General features: G+C 36.4%; 2 protein-coding genes across 3 annotated transcripts in view; one reads left to right on the top strand and one right to left on the bottom strand.

The window, feature by feature from the left end:
• The window catches only part of qrfprb (pyroglutamylated RFamide peptide receptor b), a 28,707-nt gene extending 25,280 nt beyond the window's left edge, over positions 1-3,427 (top strand). The window contains exon 6 of the mRNA XM_049564518.1: positions 1,704-3,427. Coding sequence (XP_049420475.1) covers positions 1,704-2,101 — 398 coding nt within the window. The 3' untranslated portion in view covers positions 2,102-3,427. The remainder of the gene's footprint in view (positions 1-1,703) is intronic.
• A 9,433-nt stretch (positions 3,428-12,860) lies between these two features.
• polr3a (polymerase (RNA) III (DNA directed) polypeptide A) overlaps positions 12,861-22,062 on the bottom strand; it is an 82,262-nt gene continuing 73,060 nt past the window's right edge. For both annotated transcript variants that reach the window (XM_049564513.1, XM_049564512.1), the window contains exons 25-31: positions 21,946-22,039; positions 21,685-21,777; positions 17,916-18,080; positions 17,589-17,753; positions 14,613-14,744; positions 13,776-13,908; positions 12,861-13,694 (exon numbers count right to left, since the gene is read on the bottom strand). In XM_049564513.1, the coding sequence (XP_049420470.1) occupies positions 13,546-13,694; positions 13,776-13,908; positions 14,613-14,744; positions 17,589-17,753; positions 17,916-18,080; positions 21,685-21,777; positions 21,946-22,039 (931 nt within the window). In that variant the 3' untranslated portion in view covers positions 12,861-13,545. The remainder of the gene's footprint in view (positions 13,695-13,775; positions 13,909-14,612; positions 14,745-17,588; positions 17,754-17,915; positions 18,081-21,684; positions 21,778-21,945; positions 22,040-22,062) is intronic.

Below are 22,062 nucleotides of genomic sequence, written 5' to 3'. Positions count from 1 at the left end.
ACCATATTAAACTCATTGTTCCGAAGTCTGTTCCGAAATCATCATGATGCCCTGTGGTTAAGGTCTGGTTAGGTTTAGGCACAAAAACCACTTGGTTAGGGTTAGGAAAAGATCATGGTGTGGGTTAAAATGAAAGAGAAAGTGACAAACACATAAGCCGTGAGCCTGCTTCGCCTCAAGCCGGTCGCGGTGCACCATATGCCCCCCGCGAGCCGTTCAGCACCGCGGACAGTCAGACTAATGGGATGTCGAACCAATGACATGGACCCGTATCACGTTAGCTGGGGAAGTAATTTGGCAAGTTAGGCATCTGAAAAATCCCCTTAGATAATATTTTGCTAATGATAACATTAGCAAGCAAGCAAGCTAAGGCTAGCCTGGTAAGACTATCCTGATGATGTGAGTTTAATTTGTCTATGGCAGCCAGCCAGCTGTAACTAAAGCTAGGCTGCATTGATCTGCTGTTGGTTGCTTTGTAATGTTAGCTGATTAAACGGTAAGGTAGCGAATTTCACAACCAGATTAGCCCTGCAATCTGGATGAATTTAATAACGTTCATCATCCAAGATGGTATTTTGCTAGCAGTTTGACTGCATTAGCAAGCAAGCTGACGTTAGCTAACATAGCCAGCTAAAGCCACAATATCACCGTCAGTTAGTCTTTCTGCTAATGTTAGGATTTCTTTTAAGCACCAGAGGGCACTGAAATTTTGATAAAGAGCACTGAATTTGATGCATTTACTGTTTTCTCAGACCACAATTGAGACAAAAAATAGCTGGTTGCATAGCCCGAGGACGCCTCACTCCCCGCCGCTAGGACACTATTTCCCTGGGAAGTGAATTTGCGAAATTTAGGATAGTGAAGGAATTGCCTGCCTTACTCTGCCTTATTCTGCCTCTGATTGGCCTATCCTGATATTTTTACCCTAACAAATCCCACTTTTCTTGCCTTAACCTTACCAATCCAATCAATGTAGGCAACAAGTACTAGCCATTCATAGACAGAGTAGGGGTCATTCCCTGGGTCATCGCTGATTTGCCTTGCATTTACCCCCAGGAGCAGACAGCTCAAGTTCAGCCAGAGCAAACCCCAGTCCCAGGGTTCACAGCGAGGACCTAATATGTAAGGACACCAATGACGTGTGCTGATTGGAGGCAAGAGGGCAGTTTGGGATTAGACTCCTGGCGCTCAGGGTCTCTGTCTTGTTCTGGCTGAATTTGAGTTGCTACAAGGAGCTAAGTGGTGGTCCATCTTTGCCGGGTCGCCACTTCAAACATTTATAAAATGGAAACAGCATTTGCGAACTCTATGTTGTGGTAGGTGCCATTTGTTTGTTGACATTCATGGACTCTATTTTTTAGCTAACCTTAGCTACAGTTGCACACTGTTAGTGTTGTAGCAGAGCCAAAGAAAATCAAGGCACCCAGGAATGTGCATGAGGTCACGTCCTTTGGTTGTTTTTTTTGTTTTGTTTCTTTCCAGAAAATTTGGCCCATGTCCACTGCCTGCAGGTCAGTCCACAGGCTGCATTAGAGGCAACCAGGAAAGTCGGGGAAAGTGGCCATTTTTTAAATTGTGTTACAAACCGAATAGTTCTGGTAAAAAGTTACTTACAGGACCTTTAAGTGCGTATTGCCATTTTATTTAAAGTCTCCCTGCAGTTCATCAGTTTGAGTTTTAAACTTCCTGTCTGTTATTGTCAGATGACCTGGAGAACAAATATGACGGCGTCACACTGAACATGATCATCGCCATTGTTCAGGCCATCGGGTTCTTCAACAGCTTCAACAATCCCATCGTGTATGCCTTCATGAACGAGAACTTTAAGAAGAGCTGCGTCTCCACCCTCTCCGACTGCATCCGAAAGCCTAACCAGCACGGCAGCGCCATGGTGGCGCCAGAAATGACTGTGCAGTTTATCAAACCCCAAAGTAGAGACGCCTTCATGGATTCTGGTGAAGGCACTACCTCTAAGCCGAACTCAGAAGATAAAGGACCCTCATGTTCATCACATGAAGAGAGCTTGCTGGAAATAATTGGAGAAAAAATGTCCACTATCCAAACAGTGCTCCCCGCAAATAGCTCCTCTCAAGTCAAATGAGAATTGGCTCAAAGTTCAGGAGTTGAAGTCGACCCCCTCCCCCGGTTGATGGAGCAGCTGTAGGAGCATCAAATGTGATTTCAGGTCTCACAGTTGTGGTTCAAGGTCCCAAAAAGTCCAACAGCTTGGAAACATATCTCTGAAGTGCCAGGGGCAAAAGCATTTTTTCATTCTGGTTTGGCGAACAGCAGGAAGGAAATGAAGGAATTCCAAAAAGAGGCACTTTTGCTGTGAAGACTACCCCTGGAGCAATCACGATCAGCGGTCAGACACTGAACAACCAATTTGTTAGAGAATTTCTCTGACTAGAGAAATCATTTCTATTGAGATATTTCTAAAATCTGCAGGACATTCAGCCTCTCTCAGTAAATGCTTAAAAGTGTGTCAGATGCAACTGTGTTCAGTGTCATCCGAAAAAAAGCACTTGGCGGTCACCACTGTAGAGTTATACTGAGTATGCTACACTGAGAACTCTTTGGAAAAAACATCATAGACGACTTCAAAAGCTTTCTGCCTTTAAGAAGCAAAGGACGATGCCTCAGCTTTTATTGCACTGCTAGATTTGCGTTAGTTTAAGGCAGCATTGAAGTCAGTTCAGGTTCAATTGCAAAACATCATCTTTATAAGGTTGCTGTTCAGCTTCATAGATTTGTTTATTGCTTTTAAATCTTTTGGAGATAGAGATCGACGATTCACACAAATTCAGTCTGATAATGAAACACCTCTTATTGCCAGCAGGAACAAACATCCATGTACGCTTTTCACTTCTTTCAATTGAACAATTTAATCATTTTATATAATGTATGAAAAACTATTTTGACTTTTTTTTTTAACTGCTATATAGATAGCCCAAATAGATCCTGCGAAAACAACAGCCTTGTTTTTTTTTCTCCAAAGGTTCTGTATGCAACATTCAAAGCATTAATATAGCAGCAAACCACTATCTGCTGAAATGAAGTCATGCTACCTCTGTGTGTGTGTGTGTGTGTTGTAATCGGAGCCTCTCTGTGGTTTGTGGTGGTGAACAGGTCCAGCTGCTCATTCATGTTAGTGCATGTTTGTATGTCAGGGGCTAGCTCATTGCTGCAGCTTTGCACTGTGCTCCTATGGTTGCCTCTGATAACGGGATGCTCTGTCAGCACTGTTGCTGTTGTAAGCACTATTTATGGAGTTAGCACTGTTAGCTGCTAACCACCAGCTCAGCCACCATGTTGAGAACCAGACAATTCATACTCTCTGAATTTCACATAGAGCCCATTTAAAGGGTGCTTCTTAATCACCTTACATACGGCATGCCCTTTTAGCATTTAATCAGCAGGACTTATAAGTACCAATGTAGTTTCACTGGTGGAGATGACTTTTCAGCATGTCAAAATGTCATTTTGACTAGTTAAAATATTAATTCAAGATATCTGTAAAACAATTGACACGTTACAAATATGGCTTGCATACTGCAACATATGACTGGATGCAGTAGGACATCCTGAGGTCTCATTTATAACCTTTAGGTATGCACAAAACTAGGCCTCAAAGTGGTATACGCTGCTTCCCTCACAAGAGTTATGATCTGTAAAAGACCAACTTGACAGGAGAATGTGTGCACCTGTACGGAAACTGTACTTGTGAATTGAAGCCAGATTGTAGAAATGAAATGTTAGAGGAATCCTTATACTTAGAATGATTCTTCTAACACATTAAATTTCACTTCATATCATGCTTTAGTTATAAATCCACGTTAATCAGAAGCATTCAGTCAGGCAGTTTTATTTGTGCCAGTAAGCCCAAGGTGTGAGGCAATAAGTCTGATGCTGCAAACATATAAATACTGCAGTCACTCTGTTCTTGCATGATTCACTATGAAGAATGACTGATCAGCAGGGTCATTTCTATGGATCAGCATTCATGATGTGCTTTGCATTGGCTATTTATGGTTGAATGTGGGTGTGTAGAGGGCAGGATATGAGGCTGATCCACATGCGAACCATTGACTAAGTCCTGCTCCTTTGTGATGGTCCGACAAGCTGTCGGAGTAAGCACGGAGCCCATGCTGTAACTGGCTGCACTCCCTGAAGAAATATTATTTTTGAAGCAATGAAAGAGTGATTCCAGAGAGAAGCAGACAGAGGGGTCTACAGTCTGTGTTTGAAGGATATATCCAGGATGTCAAACTGACTCAGCAGCAACAACAGGTTAAAAAGACAAAGATAGTTAGAAGCTAAAGCCGAACTATAGGCTACAGATCACAGTGTAAAAGTGAACCACCACATCACTGCTGATCGCCACACAAGACAATGAATATAAAGGGAAACTTTGCTGATATTGAACCAGCTGTGTGGCATCACAGTGTGTGCAGATGAACGTTGAAGAAAGCTTGCTGGAAACGTTGCTGTCAAATGGAATAGCTGTAGGGGTCAGTTGCTACCAGTCACAATCACATTATGGACATGGTGGCTTGGAAATCTAACCAGTCAAATATCACTTGTTGACATCTACAATTGCTAACAGTGTTGCTTATTAAATGTTAAGAGGACTTACCATACCGGTTTTAGACTCAGCTCTTTTTTTTTTCTAAAATAAATTTGACAATAAACAATACATATCATTTTATGGTTTATTGAAAGAAAAAAGGTCCGATTCACATGCACCAAACCAGTGCAGCCTTTTGATGCTATAATCATGACATGAATCACACCATCTTTCTTCTATCACTGGAAACATACGGCCATTTCACGCACATGAACAGAAAACATAAATGAGATAGGAATGGCAGCATTACACACACACAGGGGACACAATTATCTCAATGTGTTTGTTTAATGGTACTGTGAAATATTTTTGTAATGTTGATATTGACACAACTTAAGTGAATGTTTGGTGTTTACAAAAAGTATGTTTTGTAACAGCAGCTTGGCTTTTATGCAATGCTCTGTGCAGATTGTTGTTTTTAAAGACGTTGCTTGGAAAATCAAATCGTGATAATTAATTGAAAATTGATTTCTTTCATTGTTTTTTAAAATGCAGATCACTGGATCAGAGTGCCAGTAGGCTCTATTTTCAGCTTGTGTCAAACGAGTGTTGTCCTTGGATGACTGTATCAGTGGCATTTCGTAAAGACTTTGCTCTTTCTATATGCAAGAACAGGATTTTGCAGTAAATGAGGTCTTTATCCCATTGGTATATTAAATTTTACATTTAATAAAACGGCCTGTTACTTGTTTCTTCTTTTTTTCCCAGCATTATTCAAATGGGGCCTTTTAATTTAGGGATTATATGCAAATTATCGGAGTGGGGACAGGGACTGAACCTAATGTTTCACTTTATAATAAAATCATGCCGAATGGTGTGATTTTACCAGTAGGACATGCTCCTGGATCAACATCCCACATCGCATTCCAGGATCAACATTGCAATCAACCAATCACAGCCCTCGGACACCCACAGTGTGCTGCTCCTCTGCTTCTTTCAAAATGCCTTTATACTTCTTCAGAGCTAGTTTTCCAATTTGAATTTAATAAAATTGAACAAAATCCTCAGTAACATTTAACAAAAACCTGTGGGGTTAGCGAGTTAGCTTGCTAACTAGGTTGGCTATGCTAACTAGCAAGCTGCTCACTAACAAAGAGTACTACATTTTGATCCTGGATAGATTTGATCAGGTTTATCCAGGACCATCATCATCATCAAGCTGATTCTGGATAATTTGTTTATGTCGACATCAACATAACGATGATGGTCCTGGATCAACATCAGCAATTTCATTCAGGATCAACACAGCCAACACTTTCTCACTCTAACCTCATCATGTTCATGTTTTGGTCACAGACTTTAACTGTCTTAACTTTCGTCCTTTTCCCACTGCGTTTCCCCCTTTTCCATTGATTTCTGATGCCGCAAATCACTGCCCAAGCGCTGGATTTTGATGGAGTGAGACCATGCTCACATGGCTCTGCTGGTCAAGATCAATATGAACAAATGATCCAGGGTCAACATGGTGCTGATAGTCCTAGATCAAGATAAAAACATTATCCAGGGTCAACATGGTGGTGATGGTCCTGGATAAAGATAAAAAAGTTATCCAGGGTCAATATGGCAATCATGTTCCCAGATCAAACAAATTATGCAGGATAAGGATGATGATGATGATGGTTTTGATCAACAAATTATCCAGAGTCAACATGGCTGTAATGGTCCTGGATCAACATGGGCACTGAAATCTTGCAACAACAACAAAAAAGTTTAAATAAACTATTATAAAGAAGGGAAAATGTGTCCTTCACTGCAGTAGCTTGAAAGGATTTTTTTTTTTTTTTACTTGTATTTACTTCAATTTGGGAAGTTAGCTTAACTCTGAAGAAGGACAAAGGAATTCTGAAAAAGTGCATAAAAAATGTCATAGGATAGCATGTCGTTGAAAATTACATAAAAACATCATAGTATAGTATGTCGCCCAAAACCATGAAAAAAATCAGAGTATAGTATGTCCTTCAAAATTGCGTAAAAACATCATAGTATAGTATGTTGTTAAAAACTGCCTAAAAACATCATAGTATAGTATGTCGTTCAAAATTGCAAAAAAACGCATAGTATAATATGTCATTCAAAATTCCATGAAAACATCATAGTATAGTATGTCATTTAAATTTGCATTAAAACATCATAGTATAGTGTGTCGTTCAAAATTGCATTAAAACGTCATAGTATAGTATGTCGTTCAAAACTGCATAAAAAAGTCATAGTGTAGTATGTCGTTCAAAATTGCACAAAAAAGCCATAGTATAGTATGTCGTTCAAAATTGCACAAAAAAGCCATAGTATAGTATGTCGTTCAAAATTGCATAAAAAAGTCATAGTATAGTATGTCTTTCAAAACTGCATTAAAACGTCATAGTATAGCATATCATTCAAAATTGCATAAAAATGTCATAGTATAGTATGTCGTTTAAATTTGCATTAAAACATCATAGTATAGTATGTCTTTCAAAATTGCATAAAAAAGTCATAGTATAGTATGTCTTTCAAAATTGCATTAAAACGTCATAGTATAGCATATCATTCAAAATTGCATAAAAAAGTCATAGTATAGTGTGTCGTTTAAATTTGCATTAAAACATCATAGTATAGTGTGTCGTTCAAAATTGCATTAAAATGTCATAGTATAGTATGTCGTTCAGAACTGCATAAAAAGTCATAGTGTAGTATGTCGTTCAAAACTGCGTAAAAAACGTCATAGTATAGTATGTCGTTCAAAACTGCATAAAAAGTCATAGTACGTTGTTGAAATTTGCTCACAAGTGTCATGTTATAATATGTCGTTCAAAATTGCATAAAAAGTCGTAGTACGGTATGTCGTTCAAAACTGCATAAAAAAGTCATACTATAGTATGTTGTTGAAATTTGCTCAAAAGTGTCATGTTATAGTATGTCGTTCAAAATTGCATAAAAAAATCATAGTATAGTATGTCTTTCAAAATTGCATTAAAACGTCATAGTATAGTATGTCCTTCAAAATTGCACAAAAAAGCCATAGTATGTCTTTCAAAATTGCATTAAAACGTCATAGTATAGTATGTCGTTCAAAATTGCATAAAAAAGTCATAGTATAGTATGTCGTTCAAAATTGCATAAAAAGTCATAGTATAGTATGTCGTTCAAAATTGCATAAAAAAGTCATAGTATAGTATGTCGTTCAAAATTGCACAAAAAAGCCATAGTATGTCTTTCAAAATTGCATTAAAACGTCAGAGTATAGTATGTCGTTCAAAATTGCATAAAAAAGTCATAGTATAGTATGTCGTTCAAAATTGCATTAAAACGTCATAGTATAGTATGTCGTTCAAAATTGCATAAAAAAGTCATAGTATAGTATGTCGTTCAAAATTGCATAAAAAGTCATAGTATAGTATGTCGTTCAAAATTGCATAAAAAAGTCATAGTATAGTATGTCCTTCAAAATTGCATAAAAATGTCATATTACAGCATGTAGTTCAAAATTGCATAAAAAAGTCATAGTATAGTATGTTGTTCAAAATTGCATAAAAATGTCATAGTACAGCATGTCGTTCAAAATTGCATAAAAATGTCATAGTACAGCATGTCGTTCAAAATTGCATAAAAATATCATAGTATAGTATGCCCTTCAAAATTGAATAAAAAATCATAGTATAGCATGTCATTCAAAATTGCATAAAAAAGTCATACTATATTTCATGTCATTCAAAATAGCATAAAAACGTCATAGTATAGTATGTCGTTCAAAATTGCATAAAAAAGTCATAGTATAGCATATCATTCAAAATTGCATAAAAAAGTCATAGTATAGTATGTCGTTTAAATTTGCATTAAAACATCATAGTATAGTGTGTCGTTCAAAATTGCATTAAAAAGTCATAGTATAGTATGTCGTTCAGAACTGCATAAAAAGTTATAGTGTAGTATGTCGTTCAAAACTGCGTAAAAAACGTCATAGTATAGTATGTCGTTCAAAACTGCGTAAAAAACGTCATAGTATAGTATGTCGTTCAAAACTGCATAAAAAGTCATAGTACGTTGTTGAAATTTGATAAAAAGTGTCATAGTATAATATGTCGTTCAAAATTGCATAAAAAGTCATAGTATAGTATGTCGTTCAAAACTGCATAAAAAGTCATACTAGTATAGTATGTTGTTGAAATTTGCTCAAAAGTGTCATGTTATAGTATGTCGTTCAAAATTGCATAAAAAAATCATAGTATAGTATGTCTTTCAAAATTGCATTAAAACGTCATAGTATAGTATGTCATTCAAAATTGCATAAAAAAGTCATAGCATAGTATGTCGTTCAAAATTGCATTAAAACGTCATAGTATAGCATATCATTCAAAATTGCATAAAAAAGTCATAGTATAGTATGTCGTTTAAATTTGCATTAAAACATCATAGTATAGTGTGTCGTTCAAAATTGCATTAAAACGTCATAGTATAGTATGTCGTTCAGAACATAAAAAGTCATACTATGGTATGTTGTTGAAATTTGCTCAAAAGTGTCATGTTATAGTATGTCGTTCAAAATTGCACAAAAAAGCCATAGTATAGTATGTCGTTCAAAATTGCATAAAAAAGTCATAGTATAGTATGTCTTTCAAAACTGCATTAAAACGTCATAGTATAGCATATCATTCAAAATTGCATAAAAATGTCATAGTATAGTATGTCGTTCAAAATTGCATAAAAAAGTCATAGTATAGTATGTCGTTTAAATTTGCATTAAAACATCATAGTATAGTGTGTCGTTCAAAATTGCATAAAAAAGTCATAGTATAGTATGTCTTTCAAAATTGCATAAAAAAGTCATAGTATAGTATGTCTTTCAAAATTGCATTAAAACGTCATAGTATAGCATATCATTCAAAATTGCATAAAAAAGTCATAGTATAGTATGTCTGAAATTTGCATAAAAAAGTCATAGTATAGTATGTCTTTCAAAACTGCATTAAAAGTCATAGTATAGTATGTCATTCAAAATTGCATAAAAAGTCATAGTATAGTATGTTGTTCAAAATTTGCATCAAAAGTGTCATAGTATAGTATGTCGTTCAAAATTGCATTAAAAACGTCATAGTATAGTATGTCGTTCAAAATTGCATAAAAGTCATAGTATAGTATGTCCTTCAAAATTTGCATTAAAAGCGTCATAGTATAGTATATCATTCAAAATTGCATAAAAAAGTCATAGTATAGTATGTCGTTCAAAATTGCATTAAAAGTCATATTATAGTATGTTGTTGAAATTTGCTCAAAAGTGCATAAAAATCATAGTATAGTATGTCGTTTCAAAATTGCATTAAAAACGTCATAGTATATAGTATGTCGCTCAAAATTGCATAAAAAGCCATAGTATAGTATGCCGTTCAAAATTGCATAAAAAAATCATAGTATAGTATGTCTTTCAAAATTGCATTAAAACGTCATAGTATAGTATGTCGTTCAAAATTGCACAAAAAAGCCATAGTATAGTATGTCTTTCAAAATTGCATTAAAACGTCATAGTATAGTATGTCGTTCAAAATTGCACAAAAAAGCCATAGTATAGTATGTCCTTCAAAATTGCACAAAAAAGCCATAGTATGTCTTTCAAAATTGCATTAAAACGTCATAGTATAGTATGTCGTTCAAAATTGCATAAAAAAGTCATAGTATAGTATGTCGTTCAAAATTGCATTAAAACGTCATAGTATAGTATGTCGTTCAAAATTGCATAAAAAAGTCATAGTATAGTATGTCGTTCAAAATTGCATAAAAAGTCATAGTATAGTATGTCGTTCAAAATTGCATAAAAAAGTCATAGTATAGTATGTCGTTCAAAATTGCACAAAAAAGCCATAGTATGTCTTTCAAAATTGCATTAAAACGTCAGAGTATAGCATATCATTCAAAATTGCATAAAAATGTCATAGTATGTCGTTCAAAATTGCATAAAAATGTCACAGAATAGTATGTCGTTCAAAATTGCACAAAAAAGCCATAGTATAGTGTGTCGTTCAAAATTGCATAAAAAGTCATAGTATAGCATACCGTTCAAAACTGCATAAAAATGTCATAGTATAGTATGTCGTTCAAAATTGCATTAAAACGTCATAGTATAGCATATCGTTCAAAATTGCATAAAAATGTCACAGAGTAGTATGTCATTCAAAATTGCATAAAAAGTCATAGTATAGTATGTCGTTCAAATTTGTATGAAAACGTCATAGTATAGCATATCATTCAAAATTGCATAAAAAAGTCATAGTATAGTATGTCGTTTAAATTTGCATTAAAACATCATAGTATAGTGTGTCGTTCAAAATTGCATTAAAACGTCATAGTATAGTATGTCGTTCAAAATTGCATAAAAAAGTCATAGTATAGTATGTCGTTCAAAATTGCATTAAAACGTCATAGTATAGTATGTCATTCAAAATTGCATAAAAAAGTCATAGTATAGTATGTCGTTCAAAATTGCATTAAAACGTCATAGTATAGCATATCATTCAAAATTGCATAAAAAAGTCATAGTATAGTATGTCGTTTAAATTTGCATTAAAACATCATAGTATAGTGTGTCGTTCAAAATTGCATTAAAACGTCATAGTATAGTATGTCGTTCAGAACTGCATAAAAAGTCATAGTGTAGTATGTCGTTCAAAACTGCGTAAAAAACGTCATAGTATAGTATGTCGTTCAAAACTGCATAAAAAGTCATAGTACGTTGTTGAAATTTGCTCACAAGTGTCATGTTATAATATGTCGTTCAAAATTGCATAAAAAGTCGTAGTACGGTATGTCGTTCAAAACTGCATAAAAAAGTCATACTATAGTATGTTGTTGAAATTTGCTCAAAAGTGTCATGTTATAGTATGTCGTTCAAAATTGCATAAAAAAATCATAGTATAGTATGTCTTTCAAAATTGCATTAAAACGTCATAGTATAGTATGTCGTTCAAAATTGCATAAAAAAGTCATAGTATGTCGTTCAAAATTGCATAAAAAGTCATAGTATAGTATGTCGTTCAAAATTGCATAAAAAAGTCATAGTATAGTATGTCGTTCAAAATTGCACAAAAAAGCCATAGTATGTCTTTCAAAATTGCATTAAAACGTCAGAGTATAGCATATCATTCAAAATTGCATAAAAATGTCATAGTATGTCGTTCAAAATTGCATAAAAATGTCACAGAATAGTATGTCGTTCAAAATTGCACAAAAAAGCCATAGTATAGTATGTCGTTCAAAATTGCACAAAAAAGCCATAGTATAGTGTGTCGTTCAAAACTGCATAAAAATGTCATAGTATAGTATGTCGTTCAAAATTGCATTAAAACATCATAGTATAGCATATCGTTCAAAATTGCATAAAAATGTCACAGAGTAGTATGTCATTCAAAATTGCATAAAAAGTCATAGTATAGTATGTCGTTCAAAATTGTATGAAAACGTCATAGTATAGCATATCGTTCAAAATTGCATTAAAACATCATAGTATAGTGTGTCATTCAAAATTGCATAAAAATGTCACAGAATAATAGGTTATTCAAAATTGCATAAAAAAAGTCATAGTATAGTATGTCGTTCAAAATTGCATGACATTGCAATAGTAAAGTGTGTAATTTAAAATTGTACAAAAACATTATAGTATGTCATTCAAAATAAAGCATAAAAACGTTACTGTAGTATGTCCTTAAAAATGGCTTAAAAACATCACAGTACAGTATGTCATTGAAATTTGCTCAAAAATGTCATAGCATAGTGTGTCGTTCAAAATTGCATAAAAAGGTCATAGTACAGTATGTGTCAATAAGTCAAAAAGTCATGGTAAAGTTTGTCATTTAAAGTCATGGTGTAGTATGTGAGAGATGTTACAAAAAGTCATGGTAAAGAATGTTGTTAAAAAGTCATAAAATATTATTTTAAAAAATGCTAGTATAGTTTTTCATTTATAAAAATCTTATATATAGTATAATCTTATATATCTTATTTATATCTTCTTATAGTCTGTGAAAAAGTTATAAAAAGTCATGGTAACATATGTCATTTAAAAAGTCTTAATATATTATTATTTTTTTTCTCAATAAAGTTATAGTTTAGTATGCCACAATTGAAAAAGATTGGAGGTTGTGATGATATCTGACATCTGGTCAATAAAGTTTCTAAACTTTATGTTACTGCATTTAGAAACTGATTGGCCAAAAGGATGCGCTACTCATTGTACATACACAAAAAATACTTTCCCATGATGTCGTGGGTCATATTTTTTTATTACATTATATATACATTTTAGGAATAGGCTTCACACAGGATGGAAATGTTTTACCTCAATGAACCCCTAATGATGTGAATCTCGTACAAAAACAAGCACTTTTCAGAAAAGACAACCTGAAGTGGGTTTTGCAGTGTGAATGAAAAGTCTCAAAGCTGCAATGCTATAAACAAGACTTGTATATTTAACCGAAAGAAATTAAGTCTGCTTCATGATTAAGAGGTAATCTTTCTCAAGTCTGCTGCACACTTGTTCAGTGCTACTACACTGAGGGAACATAAGATTATGTAACATCTTAATAACACAGGAAACACACTGTTTAACAAACACATAAAAAGCCAAAAAGAACATCAGAGCATCTGAACTGTTCTGTTCTCTCTTCACATATTACCTGATTTGAACTGAAATAATAAGCAATTCCACTTCCTCTTACATGCTAACGAACTTTATGTGTAAGATGAAATACAGCGTCCACATAGTCTGTCAGCCAAAATAACAAGAGGCTGTATTCCAATTTCCTGTTAGATCCCCACAGAGGAAATCATCTGACACTTCTGCAGGCACTTCTGTAATTGCTGAAGATAATCTCAAATTGTCTGCAGACAGCAGGTCCTGAGGAAAAAAAAATCCTCCTTCAAAAATCCTACTGCTGTTGCTTCTCTCCTTACTGCTATGTGATCAAAGGAATATGGAAGTCTGGGCAGTCAAAGAGGAGAGGCCTTTTGACTGGAGAGGGATCCTTGTCCGCCTTGTGTAGGAGTTTAAACAGTCCTGTTCCGATATTCATTGGAATCCCCATAATGATGCACTCAGACACACCTGAAAGAAGAACACAAGACTTGTTAAGATCCAATCAAGAGTGGAGTTCAAGTTCACAACAGAGATGAAGCGTCAGCTCACCGCAGACAGAGTCCTTTTGTCCGAAGTAGGCGGCATCAAAGAGATGATCGGCTGTTTTCTCGAAGGAGGCCAGCATGAGGACGCTCTCCTTCATTTTGGCCAAACCAAACCTGGTGATTCCAAGGATCTCCCCCTTTATGGACAGAGGACAATACAATAGGTGAAATACAGCAGAAACGCAATTCAGTCAGGAACACTTAGTTACACTCCATTTGCAGTATTATATTTGGCCATATGGCTCTGTTCTGGGGCCTCTCTGCCTTTCCACAGGCCTATGCAGAAAGCCTAAGGCGAAGAGAACACACCTCTCTGCCCATCAACATGCTTATGTAGAAAGCCTTGAGGCAAATAAAGCACACCTCTCTGCCCTTCCACATGCAAACGAAGAAAGACTGAGGCAGAGAGAGCAAACCTCCCTGCCCGTCCATGCGCCTACATGGAAAGTCTAAGGCAGGGAGAGCAGCAGCAAAGACCTCCTGGGAACAGACCAGAGCAGCATCAATGACAAACAGAAATGACACTGATAAGTCAGACACAGCATGAAAAGGAGGAGCTGGGGTGGAGGCAGGTCACAAAGCAGCTTGCAGAGGAAGCAGCAACAGTAGGCAGACCAGAGCAGTTTAAATAGGGCACCCTGAATGAAATTTACCAATTGGTTGCATAGAAAGGAATCATGTGATCAGCTGACTCCGTTCCATCAATCAGCTGCTCCATCAGTTGATTGGGCTGTTTGAGATCAGCTGGTGTAGCTGGGATGTGAGCTGAGCTTGACATCATGTCCTGCCTGAACTAACACTATGCTCAGTTTAAGAAACATCAAGATTGTGATGGTCATACCTTGTAGGACATGAGATCTGCAAGAAGCATCACGTGGCGCCGGTCGATGCTCATTCCGTGGTTCACCATGGTGTACTGAATCTCGTTGATGATGGTGGATCTGGCTGCCTCGATACCCAAAGTCCTCTCAACCTGAAAAAATACACAGAGAAGATTGTAAATCAAGCAAGCCTGTTATAGATTTGATTCTCCGCCTCAACCCGATTGGGCCCGACCTAGTGATGTCAACAGTTAACCATTAATTGGTTAACTGCAGAGAATATTTTTCGGCGGGTTACACGTGTCAGTCTATAATGGTTTTCAAATGTTTTGTTTTCAAGGCACACCAAAGGGCCAAAATCTCAAGGCCCTTTTTTATATTTTTATTTATATCTCTGCACAATAGCCTCTAATAATGTGTGTTATCACTCTAAAAATAAGAAAAATAAGACCCGTAGCTTTTGTGATGTTGTCTACTGATTTTTTTCCTCTTTTCTTTCAGTGGTAGGTCATCTTAGCTGATCTAGAGTCTTTGTTACTCTCTGAGGCTGTTCATCTCATATTACAGTTCAGAGTCACTGACACAAAGCGTATTATGGCAAATCTTACTGCTGTCAGACGACAGCATGCACATGAAACTGAATCACAGTGAGTTGGCTACTTTCTAATATTTTGTCTGCCCCATTCATATCAATGTAGTAGACCAAGTATAAAGACTCAACAGTGTGAATAGTATTGAGTGTATAGTTGTGTCTAAATTTAGAACTTTATATTTTATATTTTTCTAATTATGATATTTTGTCTTTAAGTATTCTGTTGCCATTCAACTTGCTTTTCTATCTGTGCTTTTTGACCTGCTGTAACTTGTGAATTTCCCTGGTGTGGGATCAATTAAGTTTTATCTTATCTTATATCCACGTTATTTCTAGCCCTGTGATGCTTCAGAGGGGTGTACCACAAAATGAAATGGCTTAGTGAGGTAAGTTGAGTCTACAGTCAGAGTTTTCAGTGTCACAAAGCTGCATGGATACCTGGTGTGGACCAGTTTATGTTCTGACTTTTGGTTTTAAATTGGCTAAGAAATGCCTTTCGCTCATCATTTCCTTTGTGAATAGCATCGTTCTATAGCCAGTAGTCCATCTATGAGCAAAACAGATTCTCAGCTGAGGGAATACATTATAAATGCACTTAATCCAAATTGTTGAGCCCTATTGTTACAACAGCAATGCCACCAAATAACAATAACAGTAACAGAAACTGTGCACATTACGATGCATTCTTTTTTTTTTTTTTTTTTGCTGCAGGATGCTACAGTATATCAGTGATGCAGAAAATAAGAGCAATTTTATTTGCAAGGTTGTTCTAGCTTTCACTGAACTACTTGAATATGCGTTCTCTGACCATTTGCCCATACTGGTTCTAAAAAGGAGCCTTCAATAAAATCACAAGTAGCATTATGCATTAAAAATTCACTATATTATTAATCAGAATTATGTTTACTTGCATATGAACATGCTTAAGCTTACAAAGAAGGTGAGAATTCAATTGGGTGCATTGTACAGATTTTGGTCATGCTTATTTTTAATAAATAGAGGGACAATTACTCAATCTACTGTAGTGTCAGTCTTAGATCCAATCCACACTAAATTCACTTGATACAGTCGACCACAGTTTCCATTTTATTTCTAAGAAGAACTAGAATTTGGCGATACAGCTCTGTTCTGGGGCCTCTCTGCCTTTCCACAGGCCTATGCAGAAAGCCTAAGGCAGAGAGAGCACACCTCTCTGCCCTTCCACATGCAAACGAGGAAAGCCTGAGGTACAGAGAACAAACCTCTCTGCCCTTCCATGCGCCTACATGGAAAGCCTAAGAGCAGCAGCAAAGACCCGCAAAGAACAGAACAAAGCCATCATCAAAGACAAACAGAAATGACATTGATAAGTCAGACACAGCATGAAAAGGAGGAGCTGGGGTGGAGGCAGGTTGCAAAGCAGCTTGCAGAGGAAGCAGCAACAGCAGACAGGCCAAAGCAGTTTAAATAGGGTGCCCTGAATGAAACACCAACGTGAGCTATATCAGAATGTGGTGTGGTCATCTCTGACTGACGGAAGGGAAGAACATTGTCTCCGTTTTGTTTATAAGGCATTGTACAGAGTTTGGTAAATTAACTTTTTTCGTTCATCCCAAATAAGTGGAGCAAGTTCCAAGAGGTGTTTAAATTATAGAGGTATATGTCGTTATAACATTTCAAGTGCATACTAGATGATGTGGTAGTTCCTGTTTTGGTTAATGGACAGGAATGGTTTTCTATATATAATTGTTTTTATTATTGTTGTTGTTTTGTATCCGTCCTTTATGGCAGACTCTATTCTTATATTTTAACTTTTCCGTCTTTGTACTTTTTCTTTTTTTTAAATTGCTGTTTGTAATTCCCAATAGACATTGCTGCTACTTATTTGTTTTTATGGACTTATCACTCATCACTTCATTGCAATTGCTATTATATATGTGTATCCTTCAAGCCGATTGAATGTGAACTCAGGGCACTGCTGTAAAAGAGCTTTTACAGAGTACAGAGTGAAGAGTGCTCAGTCAATTTTTCCTGAGAAAAAAAAACAAAAAAACAGTGGTTGATGATGAAATGTGGTATTAAATTCCTTCAAGCTATCACCTTGGATTAAGTTTGTATGCTTTGTCCTGATTTGTTTTAAGCTGTGGGTATATCACAGCTAATAGAACACCAATTAGAAAACTGGTTAATCCATTTGTATTTCTGATGGATGTTATTTAATTTGGGGATGCACCGATTTATCAGCTAAATATCAGTATGGAACTGAATTTCACTCAAATTGTCTTGACCTGTATTTATTACTGAAGCAGGCCAGTTTGCAGAACACAATCTGTCACGGGTATCACATCCAGTCTCAGAATTCATGCAACAGATGTGGAACCAAAATAAGGACGTATACAGGGCTCTAATCTCTTTTTAATGTTACCTCATAGGTGTTGTTTGAAGTGGTCCTGTTTCCATTCACTCCATGTGTTGCCATGACAGCTCTCAGGTTGTCTCCCTCCACAAGCAGTTTGTACTTGTTCTTGCCGCTCTGTTCGTCTATGTGAATGACAGCGCGGGCCACTTCAGGTATTCCTTGGACCACCACCTTTCAGAGAGAGAAAAGAGAACAGTTAAAACAAAAGAAACTAACACTTTACTTTTTATTTAGGGGCACAAATTTAAGAGCACCACATAACGAACAGTATTCTGGGCCTCACCTAGTAATTACTCTAATTATCAATTCAAAGACAACCAAATAATCAATGACCTTAGGAAGTTCCTCTTTTAATGACTGCAGCACGTAGTACATGGAGCTTTTGCTGTTCTCTCGTGGAGACACACACACAACCGCCTCGCCGTGCACAGCGATGTCTCCTGGTTTCACTCGTAGCTTAGACATGCAGATGGAGTAACGCACTGTTTCTGCGTTTACCTGAAAGAGAAAAAAAAAGACATTTGTTGTTCTTACAACACAACCCAACACCACTTATCTAAAACGAAGCACTTCAAAACCAATGATGTAGCTGCTGTTGTTAGAGCAACAGAGCGCAAACTTTTTGTTGCATTACGTGATGAAAGAAAGACTTCAGTGCCTCTTCAGTGTCACTGAAGTTTGTTTTAACTCTAGAATCAATGATAGGGTTCACAAATGCCTATTCTCTATCAGGCTTTTCAGATTCTTTTATAGAAGGTTGCTGTAGACTGAGATCAGATTTAAAGCTTTTAAGGATCTTTTGAAGACCTCAACAAAAGTTTAATGCACTTTTCCCAGCAGAACAAATGCACATTAGGGCTGAGCTTTATGTTTAAAATCAACTGAACAACATCAATAAGGCCTTTTTTTCTGGCCATTTTTGTATCTCCATATGACATGTAAACAGTGTTAATTTGGACAGCTATGTTAGATTTAGTCTTAGTTTAAGTCTTGAGATGAAAATGCTTATTAGTTTTAGTCATATTTTAGTCATTTTATTCTTCATAGTTTAAGTCGATGAAAATTCAAAAGGTTTTAGTCATTATGTTTTTTATCTTTAAACTAATCCAGTGAGGCTAATTCATATATCAGAAATTAGAATCAAGGTCAATTTCATTAAGGCAATTTTTTTTCTACAACTACAAATTATTTCTACACTTACAAGCTGTCATTTCTCCAGCAGTTTTTGATTTGTGAGCTCACACTTACTTATCATCATTTGAAAAGCTCAACATCTCTATTCATGGTCTAAAAACTTCGACAGCACAAATAACTAATATGACAACTAAGGTTTGTCCCCAGGTCCATTGTAAACTCTGACTCATCGATCTCACTGTTAAGAAGAAGAAAAAAATAACTTAATTAAAGCCTGAATTCTTTCTTAATCTGCAACATGTCAGTCTGGAGATTTAAGCTAGAGTCCTCTCACAGAGTTGGTGATTAAAACTAAACTTTCATTTCTGTCAGAGAAAACTGATCTGAGCTCAGTCTGTTTACTTACAGCACAGCTACACTCACAGATGACTGAGCCTTCCACCTGCCTGTCAAACAGCATCAAACCATAAACCTTCCCGATACAGTCCGAAACTGACTGTAGTCCTGCGGAGATCAGCTGTGAGGTCCAGTGGCCAGTGGCCGCTTGTGCCGCTGCCATTAAGCGGCAGGCAGAGCTGCTAACAGCCACCGCTGCAACTAATGAACTCAACAAATCCATTCAGCGGCTCCACCATCCACAGTCAGACACACACAGCTGATTATTTACTGCTGAATTACAGCTCGCAACTCGCACCAACTGCTGATGCTGCTCTGGTGTGAGTGTATCTGTTGGCTACTGAAACATCCTGGTGCAGACTATTTACTGGAGTTTACCAGCCTGTCTCTCATGCAGCTTTGAAGATAACTGCAAGCACGGCCGTTCTTGGCTTTCGATGTCGGATAGTACCACTAACATTTTCGTCACATCTTGTCTCACCAGCAAAAATGAAACATAAATTTTATTATCAAGATCTATTTCTAACTTGTCATCGTCTTGTTTTTGTAATGGAAAAAAAGGTTGTGGATGAAATATATTCGTCATACATTTTGTCAACAAAATTAACACTGCATATGACTCATCATAAATTAATCTAATTAATGGCACAGACATTGAACTGTGTCCCACTGTTATGCTTTACATCAGATAAAACTATGTCTATAAAAAAACATTTGAATTTAAATATTAAATGTTAATTACAATTTGCTTGGGGTTTTTAATTTTGATAACTCTGTGATTTCAATAGGTTCTTCTGATTGTTTCCGCACTCATAGAGTGGGCTATAGTTTGTTCAGATGTTTTTGTTTTTTTTTATTGGATAAAGCCAGCAACATATTTACCTCCGCCAAGGAGGTTATGTTTTCGCCGGCGTTGGTCTGTTTGTTTGTCTGTTTGTTTGTCTGCAAAATAACTCAAAAAGTTATGAATGGATTTTCATGAAATTGGTGAATAATGAGACAAGGAACAGATGATAAAATTTTGGTAGTGATCGGTTGAAGCAAAGTGGATAAAATAATGAATAAAGTCTATCGTCTGACAGCCTCAGCAGCAATTCCAATTTCTAAAGATGGTGAAAATAGCGCCATCTGGTGGCTGGAAAGCACATCTTGTTCTACTTGCTAAATATTGCTGTAATTCCAAAATTGAAATTACTGTTCTGTGTTGGAAAAAAAGAAAGTGAAAAATACAAAAAAACATATTATATTCTATGTTGGTACAAAATAAAAACGAAATAAATACACCACAGTGTCTCCATGGTGAAGGCATATATAACCTAATAATGATAGTGATGCAAATAACCTAATTGTGATGCAGGCTGCAAAATCTGATGCAGAGGGGGAGGGAATATCACCTACTTGGCGGAGATCTGCACTCTCTGAGTGCTTTTCTAGTTATCTGTGATATGCTTAAATGTATTTTCACAGCAGCACAATTAGCAATGAGTCAGAAAACTGAAAAAAGTTTTTTTGTTTTAAAGCATTATCATAACTCTCTAACAACAAGTGAGGGTAGAATGGAGCGTGAGATGGATCAGTGGTTTGTTGCGGCTGCTGTAGTGATGCGGGTGCTGCGCCGGACTGTCGTGGTCGTGAGGGAACAAAGCCAGAAGACAAAGCTTTCAATTTCCTGGTACATCTGTGTCCCAACCCTCATCTGTGGTCATGAGCTCTGGGTAGTGACTGAAAGAATGAGATTGGGATACAAGCAGCTGAAATGATTTTCCTCCGTGGGGTGGCTGGACTTAGCCTTAGAGATAGGGTAAGGAGCTCAGACATCAGGAGGGAGATCAGACTAGAGCCAGCTCCTCCTGGAAAGCATTTTTTGGGGAGAGGGACATCTGGGGTGCTTTGTTTGGCCTGCTACCCTCACAATCAGGCCCCGGATAAATGGACGAAAATGGATGGACTAATTGTCATTGTTTGATCAAAAGAATCAGTACTTTTTTGATACCACATGTTTAAACAGATACACTCTCCGTAAATGATACATTAAATAGTATCAAAAGTACGGAAGTTTAAAAAACAAACAAACAAACAAAAAAAAAACAAAACAAAACAAAAAAAAACAGATCTACTTCAAACCACATTGTAATTAATATTAACGTTATTACAAACGTGTTTATATGTGCAATGACTGTGTTTACGTTGTTAATAAAAAGGGAAAAAAAAGGACCTAGGATTTTTTTTGTTTTATCTAAAGAGGTATTGAGTATAGTTCTTCAGTGTAATACTGAAGTTTACAATTCTGGTATTGTGACAAGTACTAACCAAGTTAATTGCTGCAAAGAGGTCTGGGAGAGTGAGTGACAGTGATGCCTCCAGATTCTCAGATGTCAACAATTACTTTACGACTAAACACCATGTTAAACATCGTGTTATCATGACTGACAGCAATGATGGCCAAACTCCAAAAATACCAGCCAAGCTGTAACAAACTATAATGAATCTTTAATCAAAGGGTAGGTGTGAAAGCTGGGACACACTTGAAATATTTACACTGTGTCAGTCCAAAAAAGGAAAGCTGTGGTACCTCCAGTCGCAGCAGGCGTATTCTCTCCAGAGACAATTTCACCAGAATAAAGCAGTCGTCGGGTAGAAAAACCTCCTCTATGTACTCAGAAATCTGTGGAGAACAGCGAGAGACCTTCATTACAGCACAACTCTTCAACTTGTTCCTGACTCTCACAATGACAGTTTTGGAAACACTACTGTCTTTCAATTTAACACTCATTTACTAATGAAAGAGGGGGAAAAAAGACACAAGTTTAAAATTTGCTGCAGATTAGATTACCTCGCCGAGAAGAGTTTTCTCGATCCTTCCCTTCACCAGCCTGGCAAAGTCAGCGTCGTCTTCCACATCCAAATGAGCAGTGATTATAGGGGTGCTGAGTGGAGACAGATTATTCAA

The sequence above is a fragment of the Epinephelus fuscoguttatus genome, linkage group LG20 (genome assembly GCF_011397635.1).
Source record: "Epinephelus fuscoguttatus linkage group LG20, E.fuscoguttatus.final_Chr_v1".
Classification (NCBI taxonomy): Eukaryota; Metazoa; Chordata; class Actinopteri; order Perciformes; family Serranidae; genus Epinephelus; species Epinephelus fuscoguttatus.
Note: the sequence above shows the minus strand (reverse complement) of the source record. Positions and strands in the feature narration are given on the sequence as shown.